Source organism: Ipomoea triloba, chromosome 6 (genome assembly GCF_003576645.1).
Source record: "Ipomoea triloba cultivar NCNSP0323 chromosome 6, ASM357664v1".
Lineage (NCBI taxonomy): Eukaryota > Viridiplantae > Streptophyta > Magnoliopsida > Solanales > Convolvulaceae > Ipomoea > Ipomoea triloba.
In genome coordinates, this window is record NC_044921.1 from 6,696,546 (window position 1) to 6,721,026 (window position 24,481).

The 24,481-nt window shown below is 40.1% G+C and overlaps 2 protein-coding genes across 4 annotated transcripts; one reads left to right on the forward strand and one right to left on the reverse strand.

Annotated features, from left to right (window-relative positions):
* Positions 1–2,952: 2,952 nt before the first annotated feature.
* On the reverse strand, positions 2,953–6,886 carry LOC116023414. The gene is made up of 3 exons (XM_031264415.1): positions 5,045–6,886; positions 3,907–4,941; positions 2,953–3,810 (listed from the first exon to the last, which is right to left on the reverse strand). Exons 1-3 carry the CDS (start codon positions 6,884–6,886, stop codon positions 2,953–2,955), a joined length of 3,735 nt encoding a protein of 1,244 aa, XP_031120275.1.
* A 4,638-nt stretch (positions 6,887–11,524) lies between these two features.
* Positions 11,525–15,563, forward strand: LOC116021797. 3 transcript variants are annotated; one of them, XR_004099066.1, is made up of 4 exons: positions 11,525–12,020; positions 12,498–12,788; positions 15,133–15,363; positions 15,433–15,563. XR_004099066.1 is itself a non-coding variant. In XM_031262277.1 (3 exons), exons 1-2 carry the CDS (start codon positions 11,697–11,699, stop codon positions 12,762–12,764), a joined length of 591 nt encoding a protein of 196 aa, XP_031118137.1. In that variant the 5' UTR covers positions 11,525–11,696; the 3' UTR covers positions 12,765–12,788; positions 14,048–14,378. The 3 variants fall into 3 exon arrangements, 2 of the variants coding, with proteins under 2 accessions (XP_031118137.1, XP_031118136.1); XM_031262277.1 differs by lacking the exons at positions 15,133–15,363; positions 15,433–15,563 and adding an exon at positions 14,048–14,378; XM_031262276.1 differs by lacking the exons at positions 15,133–15,363; positions 15,433–15,563 and having other exon boundaries at positions 11,526–12,020; positions 12,498–12,995.
* The last annotated feature ends 8,918 nt before the right edge of the window (positions 15,564–24,481 follow it).

A 24,481-nucleotide genomic window follows, 5' to 3' on the forward strand; every position in this document is an offset into this window, starting at 1 on the left:
CCATTGTTCAACTCTTGTGGCATTTCACATTTCACAACTCCTCCCCATACTCCTGAGCGAAATGGAACGGTATCGTTGAAACGAGCTTGTCACTACTCAGTCAAGCGGCTTTGCCTATGTCATTCTGGTCGTATGCTTTTGAAACCGCGGTGTTCTTGATTAATCGATTACCTATGTCAATCATAGGTAATATTTCTCCCTTTCAAAAGTTGTTTAACCGTGTTCCCAATTATAAAAAAACTCAAGTGTTTTGGTTGTTTGTGTTATCCGTGGTTGCGACCCTATAACTCTTCCAAACTTCAACCGAAGTCCAAACCATGTGTCTTCCTTGGCTATTCGATGTCTCAGGCTGCCTATAAGTGTTTTGATCCGATAACCAAAAAAATATATGTTTCATGTCATGTTCAGTTTGTCGAAACTGAATTTCCTTATGGAAAATTTATTGAGTCTAAAATTAACCACAACATTGGGTCTCAATTACCTTGCAGTGTTTTAACTCCATCCTATACTATACCATTGGTTCTCCCACCCATGCAAAATTTTAGCGGTCACGATAGCCATCCTACTACTGAGAATTCAATTGCTTATTCTCCACGTGCTTCGGCGACCCCTCTAGAAAATCTAACTCCTTCTCCACAGATGAACACTGAACCTATCTTTGTTGTGTCTCAATCTCCCACGTCGTCCCACGGTAGTCCTCTCAGTCAGTCAGCTCATACCACTACTCAGACTCAACCCACTGAACCTAACCCTTCCGTTCGCACCACTGAATCTAACCCTTCCTCTCACACCACTAAATATCAGCCCAAGTTTCAGCCACGACGGTCTACTTGGCTTTGTGCACCCAATCCAAAATATTATTCTGATGCTTTTATCAATGCTACCAGTACCCATCCGTTACCTGCTGCTTTAGAACCATCAAATGTTGCTCAAGCGTTGAAACACCCATTGTGGCGATAGGCTATGGATGCTGAATATTCAGCTCTGCAGAAGAATGAAACTTGGGATTTAGTTCCACCGAGTGGGCAGAAAACAATTGGTTGTAAGTGGGTTTTTCGCGTTAAACGCAACTTATACGGTAGTGTTGCTAAATTTAAGGTAAAGTTGGTGGCCAAAGGTGTTTTGTAGGAACCCGGGCGTGATTACTACGAAACTTTAGCCCTGTGATGAAGCTAGTAACTATTCGGGTGGTTCTTACAATTGCTCTAACTCGTCAGTGGCTAGTTCGACAGTTGGACGTCAACAATGCATTCTTGAACAGGACATTCCATGAAGACGTGTTTATGGACCAGCCACCTGGTTTTGTTGATCCTAGTCGTCCGGGTCATATTTGTAAGTTAAAGAAAGCGTTGTATGGGTTGAAGCAGGCACCTCGTGCGTGGTATTTGGAGTTATCTACCTTCTTGATTAATTTTGGGTTTAAAAAATCAGTTTCTGATGCGTCTCTATTTGTGTATCGCTTGCATGGTGTGGTAACTTACTTTCTTGTGTATGTCGATGACGTTGTTCTTACTGGAAATAATGTGGTCTTTTTGGATAGATTTGTGAGTCTTCTGTCTCGTCGTTTTGCATTAAAAGATTTGGGTTCGCTTCATCATTTTCTTGGGGTTGAAGTTGTCCCTGTTTCTGGTGGATTTTTCCTATATTAGAGTCAGTACATCACTAATATTTTGTCTAGTTTTCATATTGATGCAGCCAAATCTGTTACCACGCATATGTCTACTTCTGTTCCTTTGACTGCTTGTGGTTCTGCTGCGGTAGAGGATGCCACGGGTTTCCGAAAGTTGATAGGCTTACTACAATATTTGGGTGTGACTAGGCCGGATGTTGCGTTTGTGGTGAATTGGTTGTCACAGTTCATGCATGCTCCTGAGGCTTCTCATTGGGTTGCTGTGAAACGTTTGCTTCGTTACTTAAAAGGATCGTTTCACCATGGGTTGTTTTTGCATTCTGGTACTCCGCATGTTCTTACAGCTTTTTCGGATGCTGATTGGGGTGGCAGTTGTGATGATGGTCGGTCTACTACTGCCTTTGTAATCTACTTGGGGTCCAATGTTGTGTCCTAGAAATCTACTCGTCAGAAAACTGTTTCCCGCTCTTTCACGGAAGTTGAATACCAAGCTTTAGCGAATGCAGCGGCTGAACTTGTTTGGGTTCAAAATCTTCTTTGTGAGCTTGGTGTTCTAGTTCCTAAAGCCCCGGTGTTGTACTGTGATAATCTTGGCGCTACGTATGTGTCGAGAAATCATGTTTTTCACTCTCGTATGAAGCACTTGGCTTTGGATTACTTTTTTGTTCAAGAACGAGTGCTTGATGGTTTTTTTTTGTGTTAAGCATATTTCTTCTCGGGACCAGGTTGCTGATGTTCTTACTAAGCCTTTGGGACGAGATATGTTTCTTCGTTTTCACTCCAAGATTGGAGTCTCTAATGGATCCTCCATCTTGCGGGGGCGTATTGTGGATGTCTCACATTGATTAAGTCTACAGATCTGTTTTAGTCATTCTATTATTGTGTATTGCCTCCTTTTGAATAGGTGTTATTAGTCTGTTAGTTCTGCTGTATCTTTGGTATTTAGTTATTATATTCTTGTATAAATAGTATTCATTATTTGGTTAATAAATGAAACAGATTACTTCTCCATATAGAGCACTGCAAGCAGTGCAACTCGTTCAAGACTCTGGCTTTGACGGTGAAGGAGGAGTTGGAGAAAGGCGTCGCCGGCGTGAACGTGGTCATCAACCCGGAGAAGTTCATCAGCCTTCTGGAGAAAATCAAATGATTAAACACACGCACCCCTCCCCCCACCCCACTCTCAGCTTCTTCTCAGATTTGGGGTTTCTCTATTATCAGTTTGGAACTTTTATCAGTTTCTTCTTCTTCTTCTTCTTCTTCTTCTTTTTTTTTTTTTGTTTTTTTTTTCCTTTTTTTTTTTTTTGAAACAAGAAACTTCATTAAGCCAAAACAGAGTTCAAACAAACAAGACTAGCCAAACACCGGGGAATAGAATAAAAAAGCTCACAAAACTCAACGCCTACCATAGACAGCGATCGCTTAGCTATAACATGTGCTGGCATATTAAAATTTCGACTAATAAAAACAAGAGAAGCCGACTCAAGCTGATGCAAAAGCTCACAGATCTCATCAATTAAACCACCGAAGGGAGTACAATTGCCCCCGGTCTGAACCGCATTTGCAACAACCTGTGCATCAGTCTCAACAATCACATGCTGCCAACCCCTGCCCTTTATCCAACTGAGAGCTTCCCTTGCTCCCATAGCTTCCGCCTCACGAACAGAAAAAAGGCCTTCAACAGTTCGCATAACCACTCCGTGAATGACCCCGGCATCATCCCGGACCACCCATCCAAAACCCATTCTGCTATTCGCGAAATCCATAGCAACCACAACATTGATCTTNGGGGGGGGGGGGGGATGCCACATTCCATGCTCAGGCTGTTGAGTAACACGACGCCCCAAACACATATTTGCACCATAGACCGCTCTCCAATTTTCCACAAAACAGAAAGCATAGCGAAGCAAGGAAGCAGGATCTTTATATGTGTTGTTCCAAACCTTATCGTTCCGGTTTTCCCAAATAGCCCAGCAAACAACCACCACCTTCTCGCACATCTCCCTCGACAACACCCCCCACATCTCATCCACCCAACCCTGAATCGAGTCCACAAACCCCAACTCCCAATCCTTATCAATAATCCTCCAACACTCGTGCGCAAATCTACAATTCGCGAATAGGTGAATAGCAGTTTCTGCCTCAGAGCCGCATAAAGGACATAACGAATCACATTGCACCTGTTTAATAATTAAAACATCTTTAGTAGGGAGCTTCATAGTACATAAAGTCCAAAAAAAACATTTCAACTTTGGTGGCAGCAACAAACGCCATACTCCAGTCCAACCATAACCCCCATCATCCACACATAACCCTCTCACTAAACGATAAGCACTCCTAACCGAATACCCTCCATGTTCCTCGCCTGTCCAAAATAAAGAATCCTGCCCAGGCATGGAAAGAGTAGGAATACTCAAAATAAGAGAGCAATCTCGTGGGCAAAAGATATCTTTCAATAAATCCACATCCCAAGAAGTAGTACCACTCAGAAACAGAGACTTAACAAAAGGATTATTCAAATAATTCGGCTCCGGGGTACACACCAAAGGATTATCACAATCAGGAAGCCAAGGATCCCCCCACACTCTAACCCTCTCCCCATCCCCTATCCTCCATCTAACCCCTTTCCACACCAAACCTTGCGTTGCATAAATACTGGACCACACGAAAGAAGGGTTGGATCCCCTACCTGCCTCTAGAAAAGAACAACGGGGAAAATAACGAGCTTTAAATATCCGAGACACAAGGGCATCAGGTTCATGAACCAGTTTCCAACTCTGCTTACCTAACATAGCAAGATTCATCTCCCTCACCTTACGAAAACCCATTCCCCCAAAACCCTTAGGACGACAAAGGTCATCCCAAGTACTCCACCTAATACCAGACCTCCTATTCTCACAACCCCACCAGAACGAATTCATGAGTTTCTCAATCTCATCACACAAACCTTTGGGGAATAAAAAGACATTCATTGCATAATTTGGGATGCTCTGCAGCACAGTTTTAAGCAAAACCTCACGCCCCCTAGATAAAAATCTATTTCCCCAATGGAGAATCCGACCTCTCACCTTTTCCCGAATAAATCCCAGAATATCCTTCTTATGCCGCCCCACATACCCCGGAAGCCCAAGATAACAGCCCCTAACCCGCTGTTCATGAATTCCTAAAATATCACAAACAGCCTCCTTATCCTCCCTCTCAACGTTTGCCCCAAAAGTGATAGCTGATTTATCCAAATTTATTTGTTGCCCGCTAGCCTGACCATACTCCCTCAAAATTTCCTTTATACAACCCGCCTCAAGATTATTTGCCTTAAAGAACAGCAAACAGTCATCTGCAAAAAAGAGATGGGAAATTCTGGGAGCCCCCCCTAGCCACACTAATCCCATGCAACTCACCACCATCCTCACTCACCCGTAACATCTCACTCAGACCTTCGGCCACAATAATAAAAAGACAAGGTGACAAAGGATCCCCCTGCCTTAAATCCCTAGAAGGAATTATAGGCCCCCACTCCTTTCCCTCAAACAAAATATTATAACGGACTGTGGCCACACAAGCCTTCATGAGCTCCACCCACCGCACACTAAAACCCATTTTTTCCATAATCCTCCCCAAAAAACCCCATTCCACCCGATCGTACGCCTTACTCATATCCAATTTCAAGGCCCCAAAACCCCCATGCCCCTTTCTCATTCGATTCATAGCATGTACAGACTCAAAAGCAATAAGGACATTATCAACAATAGACCTCCTTGGAATAAAGGCACTTTGAGAACTGGAAATTACAGAATTTAAAACCCCCCGGAGCCTATTTGCTAAAAGTTTCGCTACAACACGATACACAACATTACAAAGCGAAATAGGGCGAAAATCAGTCATAACATCAGGGTGTTTTTTCTTTGGAATCAAGACAATATGGGTCACATTTAGACAATCAGGGAGAAAACCAGTATTTATAAAAGATTGACACAAGAGAACTACCTCAGGACCAACCACGTCCCAATGTGTCTGAAAGAATGCAGGTGACAAACCATCCTGGCCCGGGGATTTGTCGGGATGCATAGCAAAGACCGCCGCACGCACCTCCTCCGCCGTGACATGCCGCACCAACTCCTCGTTCTGGTAATCAGTAATGCGAATCCGAACGCAAGCCAATACTGGCCGATCATCGCCCTCCTCCGTTTGGAACAGATTCTGGAAATAATCGACCATAATATTCGCCTTACCCTCTTCATCAGAAATCGGAAAACCACTGGAATTTAGCAAAACATGTATACGATTTTTCCACCGGCGGCCATTTACTGAAGAATGGAAATAGCGAGTATTGCTATCCCCTCCACCATACCATAGCTCTTTAGCTCTCTGTTTCCAGTGATCACTCTGCGTTTGAACAAGAGCTAGGTACCGCTGCTGAACTCTGCCAAACTCTCTCACCCCAATCATATCAGTACGCGGCCTCAACTCCCCAAGCCGAACCTTACAGCGATTCAGCTCCTCCATCTCCCCCTTATTCCTCCCTCGGCCCCACTTCCAAATTTCTTTACCACACATAACTAACCTATCCCCAATCGGCAGAGAAAAAAACCGACCCCAAACCCTGTCCACAAGTTCATTGCACTCTGGAATTTTCCCCCAGCTGTTTTCATATCTAGGACGACGAACATACGATCTCCGACCCAAGTGGTGAGTAACCAAATGAATTGGCAAATGGTCGCTGCAGCCCCTCTCAACCGACCAAGCCCTAGCCTCAGGGAACAAATCACGCCATGTACCGGAGACTAGCACTCGATCCAGCTTTTCACGCACCCAATTTGCAGACCCTCTCCCTCTCTCCCAGGTTAATTGACAGCCCATAAAAGCAAAATCACTCAACCCACTACTCCGAACTGCCTCGCAAAACCCCTTCCTAAGCCACTCAGGGTGAGGCACCCGACCAATCTTCTCCTCAGCCCTCATAATGTCATTAAAATCACCCATCATTAACCAAGGCAAATTATTAAGGGCAGAAAGATACCGTAGCAAATCCCAGGAACTTCGCCGACGAGCCCTCTCTGGATGGCCGTAATATCCCGTAAAACGCCATTTAGGAGCAGACCCCCCGGGCGTAACCACCGTGTCAATGTAGTGGTTGGAGTAACCCACGACCTCCACGTCAACGCCGCCATTCCACAAGAGAGCTAAACCACCGCTACGACCGACTGCCGGAACGGTAAAACAATTATCATATCGTAGACGTATTCGAACATATTCCATCCTATTAGTATTGCAAAGAGTTTCAGTTAAAAATAACACGTCAGGTTTTTTTTGAAGGACAAAACCCAACAGAACTTCAACTGTCAATGGGTTTCCAAGCCCACGACAGTTCCAACTGAACCAACTTATTGAGCCCGGTGGGCCTGGTAACCAGCGCCCACCTCATCAGAGTTTAATGGATTAGTTTCTTCAACAACCATTGGGCTTACCCACTGACCCGGCCCATTATCTGCATCACCCGTCCTCTTCCTCTTCTGATCCACGTAAACAACCCCTTCACTAACATTTAAAGCATTTAAAGCACTACTCGACCCTCCCTCTCGCACCACCTCCCCCGGAGCCACCAACGTCTCTTGTAACGGATCATTCATGACTCCCCCATGCAATAACCCCTCATCATTACCAGCCGTTACAACGGAAGAAACATCACTCACCGGATCTTCCAGAACCAACCACCTATTCACCAGCGGCGCTCCTCCTCGCCGGCCACCCGCTCTCAACCATGGCTCGAACGGCTTATCACCCCCATTCAGAGGTTTGTCAGCGGCAGCCGGACAAAATTTGTCAGAATGCCCAATAACACCACACTCAAAACAAAACGAGGGAAGCCGCTCATACCGTAAATCAAGCCAAAACCAATCGCCCCCAGGCTTTTTCATTTTCATCCTTGCTCTCAAAGGTTTAGTAACATCCATCAGTGTTCGCACCCGCATAAACTCCCGCTCCACCGCATCAAAATTACGCTTATCAGCCTGTTGAAACACCCCAACATGGTTACCCACAACCTGAGCCACTTTCTCCGACATAAATCCAATCGGAAGGTTATGGACTTGTATCCAAAAGGAAACTGAAACCAAGGGACCCTTCATCGGATCCTCCCCGTTCACCATTCGCCGGAGCAGAACCAGATTTTGATCGAAGGTCCAAGGACCGTCACTTAACACACGAGAAACGTCTCTCTCACAATAAAATATAAAAAGGAATCTATTCGATCCCAACTCACGAACCTGCACTCCCTTTATCGGACGCCATGCCGTAGCCATGACATCCCGAAAAACAACTAGCTTTACCGGGCGATCAGTGACCACTCTACCGACCGCAGCAAATTGATAATCGATACTAGGTTCCGGAACATCGTCAACTTCAACAATCACGCCATCGTCATCATCAACAATAGCCAAAGCCTCATAAGCTTCATGCATCGAACTCGTGTCACCTTTCTCCATTGAGAAAACCGTACGCGAAACACTCACAAGGAGAGAGAAAAAGTATGAAACAAATAAGACTTAAACCTTCTCTTCATATTTGGCTTTATGTCTTCAGAAATGGCTTCTCTGTTTCAAGACTCGACAGATTATAATTAAGCTGTTGGTATGTGTGAAAAAGTATCTTCTCAATTTCCTTTATACAACCTGCCTCAAGATTATTTGCCTAAGGAAGGATGTTAAGGAATCGAATGGTCACGTATCGAGTGCTGACTGCCAGTAACAACCATTACTTAGTTGTAAATCTTTTGCAGTAGAATTCCTAATTTTAGGGTGTTCTTTGGGAGGACAAAACAGAAAAATCAAGCGGCTGCCGAGCAGAAAATGAAGCACGAACGCTCGATAACGAAGTCGCTCCGCAACGGCATTTTCAGATTCCGATTGGATAACGAAGAAGTGATTCTAGGTTACATTTCCAGCAAGATCCAGAAGAATTTCATCCCGCTGCTGCCCAAAGATCGAGTCAGAGTTGAAGCAAAATGTCATTTTTGAAAAGATTATTCACTAATTATCTGTTCAAAGACTCTAACAATGCAATGGGTTTAATTTGTTCACAAAATTGTCAGCATGACAGTGAGTGGTAAAGGTCATTTTTGATGCACAATGGCATTATATTTGCAGGGTATTGGAAAATGCACCAATTTTCTTGATGACAATAAAGATGGAAGGCTAAGTGATGATGATGGTTTTGTAATTTGCAGAGATGAGGGTGATGCTACTGTCGAATTGCCCTAGTTCGATTAGGATTTTTTAAATTAATTTTACATGGACTCCATCTCATTTAATTAAAGTCACATCATTAACAAATAAGTCACATCAGCTTCCAAACCGACAACATGTCATACACTTACCGGAAAACCTACAAAAAATGTTAGGTGTTAAAAAAATTAGTTTATGCCTCGAATAATCACTTATTGAAGTCAATGGTGCAGGGTGAATAATCGTGAATGGTACATGGTGCGGAATAACACTTTAGTCATTTAAAAAATTTAAAACTAATGAAGATTGGAACCGACGTTAAATGCTAAGTTTTTTTTTTTTTTTTTTTAAATAAATACATAACGTTGGTTCCCGATAGGAACCAACGTTATATATATAATTTTTTTTTAACAAATAAATGAGCATATGGCATCGATTTTTAATAACCGATGTTATATGTTCGACATAATATGTTATTTCTGTAGTAGTGGAAAGAGGGACAATTAGTGATAGTTTTAGAGAAATTGGAGGACTTATTGTGGTAAACTTGTAAGTTGATGACCAAAGCTAGTAGTTCCTCAAACTCATATGACTTTTAGTGGAATTTACTCTACATAATATGTTAACTACATGTATATCATACGTTAATTGTAATATGTACATAATTTATTAACTACAGATAGTAATATATTAATAGTAAGAAATACACAATTATTAACTAAAGGTACATAATATGTTAATTGTAATATGTAAATAATTGATTAACTAAAGGTACATAATATGTTGAGTAATGTATTATGAATATAATAAATTAATTGTAAATGGTACACAATTTATTAATTATATGTACATAATATGTTAATTGAAGATTTAATTACATTTTTTGTCATAGATTTATAGGTGACAATCAACTTTTAGTCTTTTTTTTAAAAAAAAAAATATTAGAACATCCTCATTTAGTCCTAGTATTATTGTGGCATGACCATTTTTAGTCCCCATCAATAAAATCGTTGAAATGTCGTTAAATACAAAGACATTTCAATATTTTTTTTATACAAAGTAGGTTGAACCGCTATATTTTTCATGTTTATTTTTTTAAAAAAAATTCATAACTGAAGACCGAAATGTCATTATATTTAACAATATTTAAACTATTTTGTTGATAAAGGACCAAAAATGGTCACGTCATAATAATACTAGGGTTAAAAGTGAATATTCTAATAAAAAGGGACTTAAAGTGGACTGTCACCTATAAATCTAGGACCAAAAATGAAATTAACTCTTAATTGAAGGGACTTAATATATTATTTGTAATAAATAAGTAATTTATTAACTAAATATACATAATATGTTACCTGCACATAATTTGAATATTGTTTTAAACTAGAATTCACAATGCCAAGGGGCAAATTATTCTGTGGATCCGAATCCATATTGCAAGGTGAACCCGAGTCCAAAATAAACAATTTACATACTGAATGTTTACTAAATTGTGAACATTCAATATGTAAATTGTGAACATTCAGTATATAAATTGTGATGGGTCCACTTTGCAAGGAGATCCGGGTCCATAATATAACTATTGAATGCAAGGTGAGCCCCTAATTCATAGTATAACAATTGTGATTTTAGACAATCGTTATATCGTGTATTGTGGACCCTGAGCCAGTATACAATATTTGACTTCATAATGTACGGAATTCATGTTCATAATGCAGATAATTATGTTCATAATGCACAGAATTCATGTTCATAATACGCACACATAAACACGATATAATGAACATGGATTAAACACTTAGCATAATACACAGAATTTATGTTCATAATGCATAGAATTCATGTTCATTATATCGTGTTTATGTGTACGTGTATCATGAACATGAATTCTATGCATTATGAACATGAATTCTGTACATTATGAAGTCAAATTATGTGTATTGGATTCAATCATTATTGCATAGACCATGGTCCACACAACTGTGCGGACCATAAATCAAAAGTACATTTTTAATATATTGAGAGTACATTATTTTTGTACTGAAAGTACATTATTTTATATATATTATCAAATAATGCACCTTCAGTGCAAAAATAATGTAACTTCAATATAAAAATAATATACTTTTAGCATAATAAAAATGTACCTTATATTCAGGGTTCACACAGCTATGTGGACTATGGTCCACACAATAATTTGCCTATTGGATTAGGAATCACGATATAAATTGCAGATTTTGGAGAATTGGTCCATTTAGAAATCTATCAATCATTATTGCATGGACCATGGTCCACACAGTTGTGTGGACCAAAAATATAAAGTACATTATTTTTGTACTTAAAGTACATTATTTTTATACTATAGGTACATTATTTTAGGGTACATTATTTTTGTACTGAAGGTACATTATTTGATATATACTATCAAATAATGTACTTACAGTACAAAAATAATGTACCTTCAATACAAAAATAATGTACTTATAGTACAAAAATAATGGACCTTCAATACAAAAATAATGTACTTTTTATTTTTGGTCCACGCAGCTATGTGGACCATGGTCCATGCAATAATTTGCCGAAATCTATTGTACGAGGAAGGATTTTGGAGAATTGGTCCATTTAGAAAACTATTGTACGAGGAAGGCCCTATTTTCTTAAAGGGTAGCCCAAATGTTGGTGGAGAATTCCAGCCGGGAGAACTGTTAAACCAAATTTGGGGCCGCCCGAGATTCTTGGATCAATTGCTGAAGAGTCTATACCAGACGTGGTTGGAATCATCATCTACTGTTGTTGGTTCTTGAATCCGAACTCACATCGCCAAATGGTAACGGAAAGCGACTGAAATGGCACAGGCGACATTGTCAGCAGCATCAACAACAGTGACCCCTTCCTCAATTTTCTTGAAATCCCAGATTCTTCGGAACCATTCATGGCACCGCTGCTTTACCCTCGCCGCGAGAAATGCGATACCTATTAGTGGAAGACGGCATCTTCCTCCTTTTCTACTACCTCCTCGCTTTTGTCTTCATCTTCATACTCTTCCGCTTCGCCCTCGCCTTCATCTTCCTCGTCCTCCTCTTCCTCTTCTGCACCGATTTCGTGCACCTCCTCTCTCATCTCCTATGTCCTCCTTAGCACACTCTTCCCCCTCCCCCAATACTAAAACTGTAAGTTCGCCTTCCTCTTCAAGCTTTGATTTTTGTTTTTTATTTTCTAAGTATATTGAATTTACTTGCTTCGAAACAAAAATAGGGACGGTAAATTCGGATAAAATGTTAAAATTTTTGCCAGCCCCCATTTGACACTGTTATATTATATCCAATTTCATGCTTTAGCCTAAATTTGATCAAATTGAGCAACAGTAGTAAAGGTAACAGCTTTGTAGATGGATAGAATCTGTGGTTATGTTTTTCTTTTTGCTCTTATGCGACTTTTAGGAATTTTATGCTATATATGTTTGAGATAATGATGGAAACCCGCAGCCAGAGTTCAATAGGCTGAACCCGACTATTGCAATTGCTCATATACCCTTTTTTTAGCTTCTAGGGTCTAGTTCTTAGTTCATAATTCCTCTTACTAATTGGCTGAGATTGCCTTCGTTTTATGCTATAATTGATTGTGGGTATTTATGTGTTTGAGTACAGGTTAGAGCTGTGATTAAGGGGAGGGTGCAGGGAGTTTTCTATAGGGACTGGACAGTGGAGAATGCGAAGGAGTTGGGGTTAAAGGGATGGGTTAGGAACCGAAGGGATGGAACAGTGGAGGCATTGTTTTCGGGGAGCCCTGAGAAGGTTGAGGAGATGGAACGGAGGTGCCGGAGAGGACCACCGGCTGCAATGGTCACTGGTTTTGATGTTTTCCCTTGCAATGATGACCCAGGAGCTGGGTTTGAACGCAGGTCAACTGCTTGATCAAATGGATACGCTATCTCTAAGGCAAGAGTAGAAACATATTAGTAGTTTTATTGCTTTAGTTAAGTTTTCTGCTGCTCCTTGTTGAAATAAGTGGTATTACTATATACTTGTATGTATATATAGGCTCTTTAAGGCTTTGTAATAGTTGAGGACCAAAGTTTTTTGAGCATGGTAGTGAAATATCCAGTTCTTTAACTTGTTTGAGTAAAAATGCATCTCATTTGGCCATGACTGTAGAAATCTTGAGTCCTTTTACTTTTTTTGGAACTGCCCATTTTGGACTTACCTAGGTTGCCCTTGCTTTATGTCCTTGAATTATACTCTCTATGTATAAACTTTGGACATGATTGTATAGGTAGGCTGTGTGCCATTATGTTTACTTTAAGCTTGTGTGTGCCATTGTGTTTACTTTAGGCTTGTGTGCCATTGCTTTTACTTTAGGCATGTGCGAGACATTCCATTTTCCGTTGGTTCTAGTTTGTGGGCCTGTGTGCCTTATTACAACTTGCTTGGCATTTGGCTTGCTTTTTCATTTTGGCAAACTCCGAGAGCTGTTGTTATGCTTTTGAATTTTTGATAAAATTGGGGCGTTCTTGGTTTATCTCGCCTGGCGTGCCGTGTGGCATTGTGTTTATGTCGCTAGCTATTTTGTGGTTGCGGCTTGGGCAATGCCCCTTTTTGTTAGACTAGGTTTAATTTACTTTAAGCCTCATTATGCTTATTTTGTTTAAGTGTTGACAAAATTGTGGCTTTCTTAGTTCTTACTTGGACACTTGGTTTTGGGTGGGCTTCTCTTGAACTTGAGGCCCACTCCTCTTGACTTTAAGAAATAGCATAGTGTGATGCCTCATAGCTCTGCTCCTATGATACAACCCTGATCACCTCATGTGGATGGTTCTTTTTCGAGTCAAGAGCTAAATTTCAGAAAATGAGGGGAGAAGAGACATGACTGTGTTTCGAGTGACAACCCAACTCCAGAAAGAGGATAAGAGATGAGATTGTCACCAGACAAATTAATATGCTCTTCACTGTACTATTCGTTACTAGGTAGCTATATATACGGGATGATAGAAATCATTTTCCAGCAACTCATTAAGCAACTTTAACTTTATAGTAGTGCTAAAGTGTTATAGCTACTGGTTATGATTTCATTAAACAAGAAAAACCCGCAAGTCTTAGTTTTAACACTATTTACTAAACTGAAATTCACACTAAAGATGTGTTAAAAACTTGATGGGTCAGGTCTTTGAACTGAGAACGTTTCCATTCATTTTTTTCAGTATTGAGGAAAATCTATAACCACTACTCGAAGGTGTGCACTGATAAACTTCCCCCGCCTTGTGACCTTAGGTGGCAAAGAATTGTAAGGGTGTAAACTTTGGGTTGCCCTGGTTTTATGTCCTTGACTTATACTCTTCATGTGTAAACTTTGGACATGAATGTATAGTGAGGTTGTGCCATTGTATTTACTCTATTACATTCTCTTTTGGTTCTAGTTTGTGGGCTTGTGTGCCCCATTAGAGCTTGTTTGGCCTTTTGTCATTTTGGAAAACTCCAAGAGCTGTTGTTATGTTATTGAATTGCTAGTAAAATTGGGGCCTTATTGGTTTATCTCGTTTGGCGATGCATGTGGCCTTGTGCTTATGTTGCTGGCTATTTTGTAGTTGTGGCTTGGGGAAGTCCCCTTTCTTGTTAGATTATGTTAATTTACTTTTAAGTCTAGGAGTTTATGCTTATTTTGTCTAACAGGTGACAAAATTGTGCATTTCTTACTTACACTGGATTTTGGGTGGACTTCTCTTGAGCTTGAGGCCTACTCCTTTTAACTTTGCAGATATGGATTTTTGGACTAAATTGATGATTTTTTGAAAAAAAAAGTGTGATTTGTAAATAAACTAATCAACTTTAGTTAGGGATGGCCATGGGACAGGAAGGACTACATCTATTACTCGACCCATCTTATATTTTCTCTACACACCCCACTCCCAACTCGCGTGGGATGAATTTTTTCAAAACCCAACCTCACCCCACAAGGTGCAGGTGCCCATTACAAGTACTTACAACTTATCCTCTTATTAATGAGTAATTTTTTTTCAAAAAATAAGATTTAAATTACTTACATATAATAATGTAATAAAATTCATTAGTTAAATAATAAAAATATTTAAATATAATAATTAAATTGTTAATTTTAAAAAATATATATGGACATTACTAAATGTATTATACTATGATAATACCTCTTCATCTTCCTTTGTAGTATTCTAATTATACTAGAACTCTATATATCTTAGATGATTAATAAAAGATTAATAATTTTCTATGTATATCTAGTCTTTTCTTTATTTTACTTTCTGCAATCCAGATGATACAACCATTCACGGAAGAATAAATCCAATTTCACAACAGATTGTCAGCAAAGTGTTCTACATCAATCTTCCGTGAATGTTATACATCAATCCTGGGTGAATGTATGTCGGGTAAGAATTGAAGAAGAGAAGAGGAAATTCTAAAATGGAGGGAGAAGAAAACATAATACATATATATACGTGATTTTATACTGAATATGCACATGTTCGTATGTGACGATTTACAGGTAATATGTGTAAGCATGAATATTATATTTTCATGAGTTTTGTCATGGTGATGAAAATTTTCTTGCCAGAAACATCCTTTATCATCAAAATTACCGCAATTGATGATCACGGAATGAAAGAGAGAGCTTAGATGCTGTTTATGCTGGAAATTGGCATCGACAACGGACTAAAAGCTAAGTATTTCCTTTCCCGCAGAAAATATTTATTATGATTGTCTAATATTTATGTAATACTTTGACTATTATGTGTAAGTGATCATATTTGTTGATTAACTCTAGAAGAATGATTATCACTGTGGATAATTTGTGTACTGTTTAAGAGAGATATATGGCATACCCTTTTTTGCATCCAATTGATGCTTAGTTTTTGAGAGCATGCTTGGCATATAAAATACTATGATATGCTTACTTGATGTTATCAATCCGATCCATACTTTGTATAGTGAGTGCACTAATTGTCATGTGACAACTGTTGTTGTGTCACAAATTACTTCCTCGTGCTTCATGGAGATGTGAATCTTTATAAAAGAGCATTTATTGATTTGGTCTTGTTGGTAACAATTATTTGCTATAGGTTATAGATGTTTAGATTTATATCACATTTCATAAATAAACTTGATCGCTACAACCTGAAATGAGCTTCTAGAAAAATTGTTAAGATCATAGTATGCGGTATCTTATTCTTTGATTTCAGACCACAAAATATAATAGTGATATGATTTTGTTAGATTGCACGTGTTGTTGCTAAACCTTAACTTGCTCTTGTGATAAGAATTAGATGATATGAGCCTAAATGTTGTGATCTACTGCACACTATGTTTTAAGTGGAGCTATAACATAAATATTGAATATAGCTTTGCCTACAAGGCGAATATAATGCCAATAATTTCACATCATATAAATAAAATTATAGCATGAATTCTAAACATAGAAGTGCCTAGAAGGCGAAATCCATATCACTAATTATATGATAATAGCACTAAGGCAAACTATATGACTCTAATGTAGAAATTGATTTGATACTAATTCAAAAGTCAATGATTATTTGTTCAAAGGCTTATTTATGGTTCTAGTTTTTATTAGACATAGTCTTTAACATTAAAGATATAAAATCTTAGTATTTAAATAAAATGATAGTATAGTGACCAATTTTTTAATATAGTTTTGCCTAGAAAGTAAATTTAGACCAAGACCTTGATGATTAATATTTTTTCCAAAGAGGATCAACAAATTTTTTGCCAATCCCAAAAGAATTATTTCGTTTAGGGGGTGTTTGTATGGGTAGACTATGGTCGTACTTCAATAGTATTTCATTCGAGTGCATTGTACGAGGCCCGTATGGCCGTATTTGGTATTTGGCTCGTACAGGCTTTCAGACGGGATTTCTTTGTTATTTCGATTCTTATTCCTAGACACTTCAAAAATATTTTACTAAGTGTTGTATCCTTAAATCAGTCTATATTAAATTATTCCATCATATTATTTGGCCCAAATTATGTTGGGATTATTTTATTAAATTTTCCTCAACACTATTATAGTTTCCAAATCCTTTTTCCTAATTTTATTCTTATCCTTAGACTCTAAGTTTGACCTAATATCATCCTAAACACATATTATTCTTTGAATATTTTATTGAGTCTTATAGTTTCCTAATCCTAGTATGAATAGTTATATTCCATCTTTCCCTCAATATCATTATCATTACTACACTTATTATCATCCTCATTATATATATATATATATATATATATATATATATATATATATATTAAAAATACTCGATACGGATCAACTTGGAGGAAACCAGACCAAACCAACTGCGGGGTTCCAGAGCCGAGCCCGATTGACTCGGGCTTAGCGAAGCCCAGCCTCGGTCGAGCCCAGCGCTCGGCCACCTAGGCTAAGCCCAGCGTTCGATCACCTAGATCGAGCCCAATGCTCAAATGCTTGATTTTCGGTTGGTGCGGCGCGGGGCACGGTCTTCTACTGTTGTAACCTCACACCCCTTTTTCGCGTGGCGGTTAGAAGTTGATTAGTACAAATTCTTGTTCAGTTGTCTCGTTAGGACATCATTCCATTCTCTCGTAATAGCTTGACACAACTCATTAATACAAACTTTGTCTTCGTGACTAATAATTCATTGTCTTTTCCATTCCATTACCTTTGTCTTTAGCTCTTAGTATTTATCATTTGATTATTGGATTATTTGAGTCAGACCACCCGGGTCAAAATAATCCATCATTGGCTCTCTTATTGAGAGCTCGATGTGCAAGCTCAAGCGTGTTACTTATCAACAATGGCGAGGTCGAGGTCCAACTCTCGCATCTCTCGTGATTCGGGCAACACCCGTGTCTCCTAAAATGGAAATGATCTCAATAAGACCGCAAGCTGGCAAACCTTCCCCGTGAGGTCGGTGGGGGACTTACGGGATCGAATCAACAACAATCACATGGTAGGTCGGCACCCGCCACCCCACCTTTGACCCTGGTATCTAAGAGGGGGTGGCTGTGATCAAACAAGTTGCAACATTATTGACCCCCCTCGTGGATGGGCTCCAAGGAGGTGTCCAACCCACTTTGCTCTGCCTCAAGGCGTCTCAAGTAGATGGGGAGGTCAACTCACCTCGACCATTAAGGTTAGCTATTCAAGAAGGTCTTATAGATGAGGAAAGTGCAAAGTTGCGGTTGGCCGAATTAGAAACTCTTGATGAGAAAAGGTTACAAGCTCAAAAAAGCTTGGAATGCTATCAAGCCCGGACGTCTAGATTCATTGAAGTTTAATCATTTCATTGCATGTTATGATTTAAAGTAAATTTTCTTGTTAGTTGCTTTCAAAGCATCTCACTTGGGTTTAGATTTAGTTGTTTCTGTTCATATTTGAGTTCAGTTACCTCTCTTCAAGCTCACTTTTACACTTGCGATCAAAGAAAATTGTTTGCAAGTCTTGTGAAAAAAAAAGGAGATGAATTAAATTCGTGTCAAAGTCTCATTTCATAAGAGGACTCATACAAAGTAGACAAAATAAAAAAAGAATAAACAAATGGATAAAACTAAAGGAGTACGACAACTAGACATCGAAGATCTACATTATTCCAAAATTCATCAAGTCTTCCTTGTCTACTTCTAGATCTTTCTTAATTAAGGAGAGTTTCTCTTCATCTTCATCTATCAACATGGGTGTCTCTTGAATGCGTTTCACTTCTTTTTCAGCAGAGATCACAGCCTCTCGTGATGTGTTGTGATGTTCTTGAGCCTTAGTCACAAGGTATTGGAGCTTTGGCATGTCATCATGGATCTTTGTCAACTTCTCCCTTGAATCCTTTATTGTATTCTCGGTTTCCTTTATAGCTTTTTCTAGGAGGGTTACTTGTCCATCGGAATCTTCGAGGATCTTTTGCTGCTCCGATAAAAGTGTTTGAGTTTCAAAGAGCTTTTGTTGAGCATCCTTAAGAACACCTTGCGCTAGACATAACTCCGTAACTTGAGATTCAACCGACATCGCTTCTGAGAGTTGGGACCAAATTTTATCATAATCCTCAGCCTTCTTAAAGAACTCATTGCTCTGTTCTTTAATGATGACAAGTCTACCCATCTCGTTTCATAAAATGGAGCTGTTTCGCAACACTTCCTTTGAAAGAGGATACACTTTCAGCTAGAGTTTCCCTTAACTTTTCGCAGATATCATTTCAAAGGCCTGCGCTAAAAACCATATATTTTGACATAAAGGATTCTGCACCAGGAAGGATAGAGACTTGGGATGGTTCGGGTCGTGCTTCTTCATGATATGGGTTAGAGGGTGACGATGATTGATGAGATGCTACCACTTGATCAAGGGATCCAGAACTGTCACTATTTTGCACCTTGCCTATAGAAGAATGTTGATTTGTCGACCAAGCATCATTACTGACATGTGGCCCAGCGGAACCCGATAAAAGGAATACATATATCAACAAGGCTAGAGTTTAATTCATTATGAAAGGAAAATGTTTGGGAAAAGTTTCTTAACCTTGTTCGTTGACCTTCTTCTATTTCATTTAAAATTGCAATCATTATCAACATCTTCGTTCGAGCTTCGTTGCCTCACTTGCTCCTCCCTCCTCTTTTTAGTTGCATGTCCTGATGCTTGATCGTGGGGACATCCTGTACTGGTGCTTTACCTTTTCTCAAAGTATCTAGTTGATCTCTTTGCTCTTGAGTTATTCCCTCGTTAACGGGTACGTTTGGGTCACCATTAACGACTATATCTAATATGCGGTTCTCAAGGAGTTTCGCATGCACATCAACTAACCAAGCTTTGTATTCATCTCAGACGTGTTTCTTTAGAGCAGTCGGGTTCATGGGAAATGTTGCCTTGGATAAAGAGTTGAGATGATCATATTGGCGATGGAGTTGAAATCCCTCAGTAAGCAAGACTTGGCGTTTGTCAGTCAGCAACAAGCCGGGGGCATGTGCTTGGTAGAATCTGAATTGATGACTAAAGCATTGAGGAACATAAGGCTCAGCTTTACACTGGGGTCATTGGCGTAGAACGAGAAAACCAAGGCGTAAACATATGAAGTATTCAAAGTTCTCTTTGCTTCCTCTCTTGTCGTCATAAAAAATGAAGTCTCTATCATTCTTACGAGACATGCAAAGCCAAGACACGCTTTCGCCCTTAAAGATCTATCCTCTAACAAGCATTCGTCTTGTCGTAATGCTTTGCACTGCCTTCTCTGGAAGAAATGACCATCTTTGGATACGATAACACGAGGCTAGGGGTCTTGAAGTGAGTTTGGAAGTATGCTGATAGCCATCCATATACATAATGGATGGGAAAGGTGTTCCTATTTGACCAGGAGAGGCAGACTCTGAAATTGAGTTTAAGCCATAGTAAATACTAGTAAGGACTGGAGGCACGAGGCATACCTTAATCCCTTTCGTCATTTTGCATGCCATCTTAAAAGTCTCAGGGCGAATGGTTGCCATTGGTTCACCTGGTACTACGAACGTACAAAGCCAACACGCCAGGAATGCTGCTAAGTAAACTTCTTCTTCAAGATTTCGAGATATGCCTAGTTCGACGAAGGGCGCTTTGCTCATGTGTGACCATCTGGAAGCTTCAAGGATCCCGCTTGGGTTGTGAGTAGGCTTTGGCCGGGATTTCTTATTTTCCTTTCGAGGTGAAGGAACTGCATATTTTTTGGGTTTTCCTACCCCAAAAGTCGATCCATCGAGACACAACATTTGTGTGAGCCCTTAGCCAAATCCAAGGCATTTGGAATGCGCTCGTCGTTAATGTCCCCAGACAATGGCAACTCTCCGAGCATGTACAAATCTCGAAGTGATATAGACATCTTTTTAGAGGAGGTAATCAGTGTGTTGGTCCGTGGGCACCATGCTTCGCAAAAGGCTTGAACGACGTTGATGTTGCGATCGTATGTAAACATTAACGCGTACACAATGTCATATAGCATGTCAACCTTTAGAGGTTTGCTGAAGAAGTTAAGTGCATCTTTAGCCCATTCCCAATATCCTGGTACGTAGGTGAACTCACCTTCAAAGTTGGTGTCTTTACCCCACTTGATTTCAGCATCAATTATGCGACTTCCCAACGTAGGAAGGGTGTCTGTGGAGGGCTCGTGTTTCAATCCTGGCTGCAAGGTCCACACCTTGGATGATCGGAGGTCATACTCAGGAGTCCAATTACGTTCGTGATACGACACCATGTGCTTTGGTTGTGAAAGTGGTACAAGGGGTGACACAATGACTACTAAAGTCTATTGGTAGTCAATCCACCCCTTGTACCACTTTCATAGCCAAAGCTCGCAGTGTCATATCACGAACGCAATTGGACTCCTGAGTATGACCTCCCACCATCCAAGGTGTGGACCTTGCAGCCAAGATTGAAACACGAGCCCTCGATAGACACCCTTGCTATGCTGAGAAGCCGCATAATTGATGTTGAAATCAAGGTGGGGTAAAGACACCGACTTTGAAGGTGAGTTCACCTACGTACCAGGATACTAGGAATGGGCTGAAGATGCACTTAACTTCTTCAGCAAACCTCTAAAGGATGTCATGCTATATGATGTTGTGTACGCGCCATTGTTTACGTACGATCGCAACATCAACGTCGTCCAAGCATTTTGTGAAGCATGGTGCCCACGGACCAACACACTGATTACCTCATCTAGAGAGATGTCTATACCACTTCGAGATTTGTAGATGCTCGAAGGGTTGCCATTTTCTGGGGAGATTTACGACAAGCACATTCCAAATGCCTTCGATTTGGCTAAGGGCTCACACAAATGTTGTGTGTGGTTATTCGAGGCATTCTACTATTTAAATCAACAAGAAGATGACACCACCTATGTTCAAGTGTCTCGATGGATCGACTTCTTGTGCAATAAAACCCAAAAATATGCAGCTCCTCCACCTGGAAAGGAAAATAAGAAATCCCGGCCAAAGGCCACTCACAACCCAAGCGGGATCCTTGAAGCTTCCAGATGGCCACACGTGAGCAAAGCGCCCTTCATCGAACTAGATCTCTCGAAATCTTGAAGAGGAATTTTACTTAGGAGCATTCCCTGTCTGTTGGCTTTGTAAGTTCGTCCTACCGGGAGAACCAACAACAACCATTCGCCTTGAGACTTTTAAGATGGCATGCAAAATAGCGAAAGGGAATAAGGTATGTGTTGCGATTCGGCAGCCCGGAGTGAAGCTTCGTGCTGCTGAAGATTACTCGAACCGGACCCAGTTGGTTCTCGGGTAGTTCGGTAGTTTTGGACGGATAGTAAGTGAAGGACGGGTGGGTGTTTGTTGCAGGTTTAGGCTTCGTTGAGTTGGAGTTGAAGGCGTTTTTTTTTGGATTTTTGGTGAATAGCGGTTTGCCACGTCCGGCTATAGAACGATAAAAACCTGGGATGACGCCACAAGGATGGTAATTTCCTTGATAAGTCGAAAGAGCTCACATAGGACCCAGTGAGAGAAAACTTGCGATGTAATGCGCAAGACTTTGACCCAGTGAGAGAAAACTTGCGATGTAATGCGCAAGACTTTGATTTCTAATCTCATACATTGTCATGTAATGCGCAAGACTTTGATTTCTAATCTCATACATTGTCTTGTAATGCGCAAGACTTTGATTTCTAATCTCATACATTGTCTGTCTTCAAAGAAAAATGAAGAGGCTATTTATACTACTATGATAACCTCATTATCAGCTAACTAAAGAGATAAAAAATAACTAAAATCTGGTCTAAGAATTAGCTATTATCTCAAGAGACCAGGGAGCAATTAGTTAAGCTAGAAAACAAAAATTGAATATAAAAATTCAATTTTTATTTACAAGACTAATTTCCCTTTATTTGACCAGCTTCTTTGAAACTCAATCCTGGACCGCAATCACATTGACATATTTAGCTTCACTCTTCTCCCCAAGTTCCCATAACTCAGTCTTATTGTTGTTTAACTTATGCATGAGTCCATTTAAAGCTCCTTGCAACCTCTTGGCCCGTTCTCGTGTGATAGGACCTCCCGTGACTTGCAACGGATCTTGCATGCCATTTGTTTGTCCTGCGTTGTCCTCAACAGTATGCCTCGCGCTTCCAGTCCTGGCTAGTATTCACTATGGCTTAAACTCAATTTTAGAGTCTGCTTCTCCTGGTCAAATGGGAACTCCTTTCCCCATCCATTATGTATATGGATGGCTATCAGCTTACTTCCAAACTCACTTCAAGACCCCTTGCCTCGTGTCATCGTATCCAAAGATGGTCATTTCTTCCAGAGAAAGCGGTGCAAAGCATTATGACAAGATGGATGCTCATAAGAGGATCTTTAAGGGCGAATGTGTGTCTTGGCTTTGCACGTCTCGTAAGAATGATAGAGACTTCATTTTTTTATGACGACAAGAGAGGGAGCAAAGAGAACTTTGAATACTTCATATGTTTGTGCCCTAGTTTTCTCATTCTACGCTAAGGACCCAAGTGTAACGCTGAGCCTTATGTACCTCAACGCTTTAGTCGTCAATTCGGATTTGACCAAGCGCATGCCCCCAGCTTGTTGCTGATTGACTAACACCATGTCTCACTTATGATCATCTCAACTCTTTATCCAAGGCAACATTTCCCATGAACCCGACTGCTCCGAAGAAACATGTCTTAGACGAATAAAAGGCTAGGTTGGTTGATGTGCATGCGAACCTCCTTGAGAATCACATATTAGATATAGTCGTTAATGGTGACCCAATCGTACCCGTTAATGAGGGAATAACTCAAGAGCAAAGAGATCAACTGGATACTTTGAGGAAAGGTAAAGCACCAGTACAGGATGCCCCCTATGATCAAACATCAGGACATGCAACTCAAAAGAGGAGGGAGGAGCAAGTGAGACAACGAAGCTTGGACGAAGATGCTGATAGTGATCACAATTTTAAACGAAACAGAAGAATGTCATCGAACGAGGTTAAGAAACTTTCCCAAACTTTGTCCTTTCATAATGATTTAAATTTTAGCCTTGTTGATATATGTATTCCTTTTATAGGGTTCTGTTGGGCCACATGTCAGTAATGATGCCGGTCGTTGAATCAACATTCTTCCATAGGCGAGGTGTAAAATAGCGACAGTTCTGAATCCCTTGATCAAGTGGTAGCATCTCATCAATCACCGCCGCCCTCTAACCCATCTCACAAAGAAGCACGACCTGAACCTTCCCATGTCCTTATTTTTCCTGGTGCAGAATCCTTTTATGTCAAAATATATGGTTTTTATCGCAAGCCTTTGGAATGATATCTGCGAAAAGTTAAGGGAAACTCTAGTTGAAAGTGTATAATCTTTCAAAGGAAGTGTTGCGAAACAGCTGCATTTTATGAAACGAGATGGGGTAGACTTGTCATCATTAAAGAACATAGTAGACGAGCTCTTTAAGAAGGCTGAGAATTATGATAAAATTTGGTCCCAGCCCTCAGAAACGATGCCGGTTGAAGCTCAAGTTATGGAGTTATGTCTTGCGCAAGGTGTTTTTAAGGATGCTTAACAAAAGCTCTCTGAAACTCAAACACTTTTATCGGAGCAGCAAAAGATCCTTGAAGATTGTGATGGACAAGTAACCCTCATAGAAGAAGCTATAAAGGAAGCCGAGAA